Raw genomic sequence first — 8,442 nt, forward strand, 5'->3', positions numbered from 1 at the left:
CACTTTAATTATAGAGTAAGTAAAAATAGTATAAATATAATTAAAAAATATACAAATTTGATTTAATGCAAAAATAATATACCTATATGGTAAAATAAATGATATATTTGGATGTGTTTTATGGAAATACATTTTTTGGTGATATCCAACAATTTGTTTCACTATTATGTTTACTGTATATTTAAATATCACATTTGATTTTATTATATATATATATATAATTAAAATAAGATATGATATATAATATCTAAAATTTTATATTATTTACAAAATATAACTAAATATTCATCTTATTTTACGTAAATAATAGAAATACATTTTTATATGGTAATAAAAAAATGTTTTTATTTTTAAAATTTAAAACATATCCAAACATGTGATCATAATAACATCAAGTAGCGCGTTGGTTTCGTATCACACGTGACTTGCGGCTTTGGGGAAAAAAGACTCGATTAGGGTTCCGATTTTGATCTTTGCATCAACCTTTTTTCGAATTACCCATTGATTTCACCGTTCTTCCGGTAAAATGATGTTATTTTTATCAATCAATTGATGTTATTTGTCAAATTTGGGGTTTCGGCACTGTTTACGCATTAAAAGATCGTGTATTTTTCAAATTATTTTGGAGATTTTGATTTATTATTCGATCGCCTTAGTCTGATTTTTTTCTCTGTTGTCGTTCTTATTGGTAAATTGAAGCGTCCAATTTTGTCTAGCTACGTTTTAAGTGGTTCGTAATCGACTGAAATGATTTTATGAATTGTGAATTTTTCCTACCGTTCTTGTAAGGATTATATGGAATGAAGATTTATTTGTAATTTTCTACCAAGGTTGCTTTTTTGCGCTGCTTGTTTTTTAATAGATAAAAGTAGCTAAGCTTATTTATCTTTCTATGAGTTCGTACTTTTTTTTCTGTCTTTTCCCCTTTTTCTTGTTTGTGATCAAAATGGGAGAAGGTTACTGGAACAGTATTGTTGCCGTTTAAATGAAGGGCTGTACCTTTATATTTGCATCTGCCGAGTATGGGAGTTTCTTTTAGTTGTGCCGCTTTTCTGTGGAAGATGTTATGTTTGAGTTGTAAATTGTAATATATCATTCTACTCGATGTAGCAGAAATACTTTGCCTTCTAATTAAGTTGAGTTACATTTAAACAAGTTGGACTTTTGGGCTTGTCATTATTGCATATCCCTTGGAAATCAACCCTTTGTAATCATCTACAGTTGCTTCTTTGAGTGATGTAGATCCTAATTTTACGCGCAATGTGAAGTCATTTCTTCACTGTTATGCTACTGGTAAAGAGAAGTTGCTTAAAGAAATTCGACTTAGGTTGACAGTTAAATAAATTTTTCTTTCTGAAGTTTTCATTTATCATCGAATGGTTATTCTCATTTATTCCATGAAAATGATGACTTTCTGGAACTGGAAATTTTTTTCTTAATGTGCATCCGCTTAAAATGATGTTCATACTGTCAATAGCAAGAGTTATCTGATGGACCACTTCTATGGCTAAATAGCTTGTGAGCTTGCTTGTTTAGCAGTGAGTAATTGCAAGCTGTGAAAGATACTTGGCACTTAGGCAATGGACAAAGCAACAGATCATGGCGTTTTTGCCAATGATGGGTCATTCATGGAGAGGTTCAAACAACTTCAACAGGAAAAAGATAAGAAGGATGAAGTACGGGAGAAGTCTTTGCGGGGCTCAAGTACATCTGTAAATTCATACCCAAAAACAGTCAAAAGTAAACCGACTCTGAATTTTAAGGCTAATAACTCTCAGAAAATTATCCAATCTCCTTCAAGTGGAAAACTTGCCTTCAGTTTGAAACAAAAGTCAAAACTTGTTTCACCCGCTGTTAAATTTGATGAAGATGAGGATGGAGATGAAAAGAATCATGGAAATTCCTCAGATGATGCACCTATGAAGCGACCAAAATTGACCGATCTTAGTGCGTCTGACCAGCAGTCTCAAGCTGATGTTGGTAACTACTTTTCCTTTTTTTATTATCTGTGAATGTTAATTGCCGCATAAGTTTGTCATTACTCAATGTCATCCTTCTCATTTAGATCACTTCCTTTGGTTTACTAGGTTGCATGGTTCTATATAGTTCATTCGAGGCTGTTTCCTGGATATAAAGTTTCCAGTTGATAAATTTGTGTGTTTTCCCCGTTTAATATTAATAAGATGTTTTTGGTTCATACTTCCTTCGTATTTTTTTAATTGCTTCTCATTTATTTTGATTGGCGCTCCATTAAGTTACATCTTGCATTGACTGGTAACACTAACACAATCATATGTGATACTATTTTCTGGAAAATTCACCTGAATTGTAGTTAGCCCATGTCAGAATTTGGCAAAATATCTTTGGATTTTTGCCTGAGCTTGTTGATACGTAGGGTAAGACATTCTTGTGTTACTTCTATCTGATGAATGCAGCTTAAGACTAAAGATTTGGAAAATCTTTGTCAGAGGAAAGGAGATGTCGAAAAATTTGGAGACTTTGGCACGCCTGATTCAAAGTAATTCACACTTGATAAGTCTCTTGTTACTAATCAGTTTATTAAGTACATGCAGTACCGCCTTTGCCAAGTGACCTGACAGTGAGAAAAGTAGCAGACAAACTAGCAAGTTTTGTGGCTAAGAATGGAAGGCCGTTTGAGCATGTAACACGACAAAAAAACCCTGGAGACACTCCCTTCAAGTATGTGGTATTCCTTTCTTGTGTATGTTAACAGTCAACTTACTTTCTTATAGAATTGGTTTTCTCTGTGTATTCAACTTTATACCATTAAATGATCTTGTAATTCTTTCTGAAAACTGATTTTCTGTGGGTAGTGATACTCTTTTTTTAGTTTCTTATGTCTGACCTCTGTTCAGCTTTGCTTAACGTTGTCTAAATGACATCATTTTTAGGACGAAATTCGTGCAACAGAGATATATGTATTTCCTAAAAAGGAAATAAGATTATGCCATGAGAAGAATGCTATTCAGATTTTAGACGGTATGCCTGTTAATAATTTTTCTAGGAAGAAAGCCATACATGCAGTCACATGGGTTTAGGTCCATTAACATGTCAGAGTCAAACGGGATTCAACTTTTTCCAGATATATTTCTTACTTACATCTGAGTAGGTCTGGAATAAGATCTAGGTTATATTTGACTTCCAGGCAAAAGTTATAGACAAACCACAATAATGAAAAATGTGATTATGGTAGTGGTGTATAGTGGTGGCACAAAAAAAAAGGAAAACTCTGAAAAGATTGGATCGGATGCAAACATAAAAGGAGAAGGAAAGTAACTAACTAGAGGAACAAGAAACTGTAGATGAAGAGTAGGAAGTGAAACAGAGAGGGGATTGGAACGAGGAGTATGATATTAAGAATTTTTTGTAAAATGTTTCACGAGTAATTAGATGGAACATTGGCTGTAGTTTTCATTTGGTGTGTTCAAAACTTCAAATAGATTTCATTTTGAAACTGGACATGAAAATTAAATGGCAGGCTTCTAAACAAATTAGTTCTGTATGATAAAACTATATAGTATCCACAGGCGCAAGGCACACTAAAGCGCATGGGCTGCAGTAGGCATAAATTTTAGAATTCACATATATAAAGACTAAAGTGCGTTTTACAAAGATATTACATAAAAAAAAATATATTTCACAAAAACTAAATAATAATGCAAAACTGCAAATACAAATTTATTTGTAAATATATAGTGAATTATAGGATCTTGTTATAATTTACTGTGAAAAGGAAAACAAAATTAATAAAGTGTCTATCACAAAGGAAAGAAAGAGCGAAACATTAGAACCCAAATAAGTCTGTGTTGTGCATCATTTAGTTAATTAAGTTGGTTAGTATAGTGGGCTTGGGTTGTTGGGCTTCAATTAATTATGCCCAGTATAAGCGCATCACTTTTATGTTGGAATGATAATTTTGGGCATTGTTTTCAATTTCATTTAGTGTGTACTGACATGACTGAAGCACAATCTGTTCCTGGCATAGGCGTGCCTGACGCATGAGGGTTGCCTGGGTGTGCCCTGCGCCCGAGTGCAGCTAGGTGCTCGCATTCACAACTATTATAATATCTAAAAAAATTGAATCTTTTATGGAACTAACAAGTAAATTTTGTATTTTCCAATGGGCTCATCCATAAAAAATCCATTAAAGGCCCTAAATTACCGAACCTAATTGACACCAGATTTGGATGAATATTCAAATGTATATTTTATTACTTTAGCTAGAACATGTGCAAATTGTGAATCATTAGACGGGAGTTGTAGCTCCGCGTCTTTTAATAGAAAAACAGATGTCTACTCAGTAGAATTCTTTTTCTTGTTAATTTGTTTAATTGAATCAGATATTAGTTTTAATAGATTAATTTGGTAAAATGCACGTTATTACGGTCATTTATGCTACTAGTGGTTTATGCATGAAATCTGTTTTGACTCAAAAAGAACGAGTGGTTTCTAAGTTCTTGCTTTACTTTGTGTGGTTTATGCAAAATACGAGATGCTTTCTGAATGAAGTAGGCATAGAGCAGGCTACTAGCAAACATTTAGAATGGTACCTCTGATCCTCAATTATCTTATCTCTCTGATCTTATTGATAAAGCTATATTGCTAGCGATTATGCATATTCAGCTTCTTCACCTCCATTGTTTTCTTTACTGGAGGCTGCTTGGAAATTTGTTGCCAATTGTTGGCAAGACTGCTTTATATAATTAAAATCGGATAGAAATATACTTAAGACCCAGAATGCAAATACTGTCTTGTGTCTACATCTATATTTTGTGGGGTCACTACATAAATTTATATATCCTGTATGCAAGTGAGATTTTTTTAAGTATTGAGGCCATCTAATGATGTGGCTTAGAATGATTTTTGTAAGATGCACTATAATGTCAAGTAGGAAGATTTATGATTGATAAGCAGGCTGCATACAGATTGAGTTGGACTTCAAATGGTGTCTTTTGTTGTATGATTGATTTTTTTTTTTTGTCTTTTATTTCTTTTACTTACCATCTAGCCTTAGCCTTTAAATGTTTTGTGATAATTACAGTTGGTTTATTCTTAAAAATTTGTTGTTACTTTTTCTTTAAGCTTAATGTAAACATTTCGAATTTCTTCAGGTTTTTATTTGATGAAAACTGCTCGGATTACAAGTATTATCTGTATCGACTCAGTGAAGAGCAAAAGGCTTTGGTCCAAAGTAGGGGTTCCCAAACATCACAAAATGGTTGGTGTATTGATTCTGTAGTACCTGCTATGAGTTACATTCCAAAGTTCTGTTTGAGTGCAATATTTAAGAATGCTGAAATCACCTTATCCAGTATGTTATCAATTCTTGTAACCTTCTTTAGTCTTTTTTGGAACTTGCCCATTCATCACTTGGAATCATGTGTTCATCTTCTCTAGACTCCAAACATATGGCTTAATAAATTTATCAACTCCACTCAATACGATTTTGCTTATATCATATCGTTGTAGTCTCACATAAGCAGATAATGAAAAATGGAGTTCATTGATTCTCCTCTCTTTTTATTTCTCCTAGTTCATCAACTCTAATTGTGTCATATAGGAAACACAGACCCTAAAGTATACCCTTCTAATTGGTGAGGAATTCTCCTCTTTTTGGCTTCTACGCCCTTCCCTGTTGAATTCAAGTGGATTCGTTGAAGTAAATTTTCCCTGTGTAGGCCATGGATACAACATATTAGTTGGTATTATTGTTCCATAAGATGCATCCTTTTCTAAAATAGCCAGGCTCTTTTGGTGTTTGATCTGTCTTATAATTTCTTAGTTTGTTGCATGTTCAATTGATTGAGGGATGAGTATTTTTTTGATTGGATCACATTGGTGTTTAGATCAAACCTAATTTGAGATATTTCACTGTAGCAACTCATTTCCCGTTTCTTTGTTGCATGATGAGATAGGCTTGTGATTTTATCGTTTCTTTGTTGCATGATGAGATAGGCTTGTGATTTTATCGTGAAGAAGTTCATTATTTTGTAATTTGTGGCCGATAAAGTGATTAGTTTGTATTTGTCCCCTTCTATTCCTTGTTTGCCTTTCTCATATTTTTCCGTGGCACCACGTGGTTATAGCTGTCACATAAATTTTTGTCCTGTGCATGAAATTTATGATTTTAACTGTTTAGTTTTCAAGTTGGTTGCGTTGTAATTTGGCTCATTGTATCTGTTTGTTTAGACACTGCAATCCCCCATTCAGGAAGTAGTTCTCAGAGGTCACATCATCAGCATTCAAAATATCAAACTCCTTCCTCAGCTTTATACGAGTCTGCAGATCATATGGAACATACTCATTTATCCCAATTAACAAGTGGAAAAAATGGTCTCTCTCTCTCTCTCTGCCTGCGTCTCTCTCCTGAAATAAATATTTCTCTTCAGACCTTTGTTAAGCTTTATTAACTGCATCATCGGGGAATTATATTCTATAGTAATGAAAACTGAGTTGACTTCTGGTTTTCTGTGAGATAAGCTGTTGCAGCTGTCAGTACTTAAGTATTGTATGGAGTAGCAAATTGTTTTGAGGCACTATGAAATGTTTCTTTGTTAATTTCTGAGAGAAATTTGCTGCATGCTTGTGAGTTGCAAATTGTATGTTATGATATGGAGTATGGGATCCGTATCGGAAATGGGTACTGGACCTTTTCAATGCTTATTATCCTTATTGTGCCAAATATTGATAGGTGAATCAAGTACCCCAACTGCCTCAGACCCTATAGCGATGATGGAATTTTACATGAAGAAGGCTGCACAAGAAGAGAAATTGAGGCCTCCTAAACCATCAAAGGATGAGATGCCTCCTCCTGCTGCTCTCCAAGGTTGATTCGTATTTAGGGTTCTCCAAGTTTAGTATTGTTATCCTTTTTATCTACAGTGAACTTTTTTTTGGATTCATAGTTTAGTGGTGTATCATTCAAAAGTTTTAATGTTTTGTTGTACTAATGATGTCTTCTCAATGCGCAGCCTCTGCTAAGAAAGGACACCACATGGGTGATTATATTCCTCTAGAAGAACTTGAAAAATTCATGGCTACCTGTAATGATGTTTCTGCTCAGAAAGCTGCAAAGGAATATGCAGATAGAGCAAAAATCCAGGCAGATAATGTTGGTCACAAGCTTTTGTCGAAAATGGGCTGGAAGGAAGGTAAAGGGAAGGGATCACAATAATGATACCTTGACACATGAATTGTGATCTCACTTTGAATTATTTAATATATTCGTCTTTTATGGCCCTTGTTTGTTTAAGTCAATCTATTTTCTGAATTTTTTTCATTTATCCTATTAACGTTTCTGTAAGCCTCTTTCTCAGAATCACCCTTCTAAATTGTTTCTTTAGCTGCTAATCTATCGAGAATGAAGATATTCTGAGAGCATATCTTATTGTTTAGGGTCATGGCTTTTTTGTTCTTTATATTTTTAATGGATAGCGTAAACTTATTTCCTGGTTTGGTCGTGTCTTATGGGATACTTGTATTTTGTCTCGACTTCAACTTTAATAACAATCATAAGATACACGTACCAAGATATCTTTGATGTCCATGCTTCAAGGTTGCAGGAAATCACCTCAGTGAATTATTTATTTTCCATGCTTCAAGGTTGCAGGAAATCACCTCAGTGAATTATTTATTTGAACAGTGATTGTCTATGAAATGTCATTTTTTAATACCTGACCATTGTTAATTTGCTTTGGCTGTAAACATTATGGTTCCGCTAAAACTATGTCTGCCCTGTTATCTCTTGAGGTTGTGGGAAGTTGGTTCATGATCATAACTTGGGATCTCTGTTTGATTGTCTTTGTTTATGGACAGTCGCGAGTGTTTGTAGAATGCAACTTGAATTTCTGTTTTGATTTGATTGTGAACTGCAGGCGAGGGCCTGGGGAGCTCCAAAAGTGGAATTGCTGCACCAATTATGGCAGGTGATGTGAAAAAGGATAACCTGGGCATAGGTGCTCATGCTCCAGGTGAGGTTACTGCTGAAGATGACATATATGAGCAGTACAAGAAGCGAATGATGCTCGGTTATCGCCATAGACCTAATCCCTTGGTATAGTTTATAAGTTATTCTTAATTTATTCATATTTAGATACACAGTTTATTTTCTTCGCCCCGTTGTATTTAGCACACATTGTTCTCGCAAGAGTGATCTCGTGCATTTCGGTGATTTGCTTATTGCAGAACAATCCACGGAAATCGTATTACTGAAGACAAATGTCTCTGGTCCTCGAGGATAATCAGAGGATTCAAAGTTCTTTGGATTGAATCTGTGCTGCTTGCTTGTGTTTCCTCAGTGTGCCAAGGTAGTTCCTGATTACCGTTTTCTTGAAGCCGTGCTGCAAATTTTAATTGAGGTTGTATCAAACAACTTTAATTTTTAACATTGAATCAGTGTTGGAATTTACATGTTTATTTAAA

At 34.3% G+C, this 8,442-nt stretch overlaps 1 protein-coding gene across 7 annotated transcripts; it reads left to right on the plus strand.

The window, feature by feature from the left end:
- The first annotated feature begins 384 nt into the window (after positions 1–384).
- Positions 385–8,442, plus strand: LOC140983716 (SURP and G-patch domain-containing protein 1-like protein). 7 transcript variants are annotated; one of them, XM_073450820.1, is made up of 9 exons: positions 385–521; positions 1,540–1,980; positions 2,574–2,700; positions 5,133–5,290; positions 6,211–6,354; positions 6,713–6,847; positions 6,993–7,172; positions 7,896–8,074; positions 8,206–8,442. In XM_073450820.1, the coding sequence occupies exons 2-9, from the start codon at positions 1,581–1,583 to the stop codon at positions 8,230–8,232; spliced, it is 1,350 nt and encodes a 449-aa protein (XP_073306921.1). In that variant the 5' UTR covers positions 385–521; positions 1,540–1,580; the 3' UTR covers positions 8,233–8,442. The 7 variants fall into 7 exon arrangements, with proteins under 7 accessions (XP_073306921.1, XP_073306920.1, XP_073306922.1 ...); XM_073450819.1 differs by having other exon boundaries at positions 396–521; positions 1,537–1,980; XM_073450821.1 differs by having other exon boundaries at positions 397–521; positions 1,516–1,980.

Source organism: Primulina huaijiensis, chromosome 9 (genome assembly GCF_012295235.1).
Source record: "Primulina huaijiensis isolate GDHJ02 chromosome 9, ASM1229523v2, whole genome shotgun sequence".
Taxonomy (NCBI): domain Eukaryota; kingdom Viridiplantae; phylum Streptophyta; class Magnoliopsida; order Lamiales; family Gesneriaceae; genus Primulina; species Primulina huaijiensis.

What these genes read in the sequence shown, in the direction of transcription:
- LOC140983716 (XM_073450820.1), top strand. Translation starts at nt 1,581, where the DNA reads ATGGACAAAGCAACAGATCATGGCGTTTTTGCCAATGATGGGTCATTC. An exon ending in GAGTTACATTCCAAAGTTCT is followed by an intron (nt 5,291 to 6,210) that starts GTTTGAGTGCAA and finishes CTGTTTGTTTAG; the next exon opens with ACACTGCAATCCCCCATTCA. An exon ending in ATTAACAAGTGGAAAAAATG is followed by an intron (nt 6,355 to 6,712) that starts GTCTCTCTCTCT and finishes AAATATTGATAG; the next exon opens with GTGAATCAAGTACCCCAACT.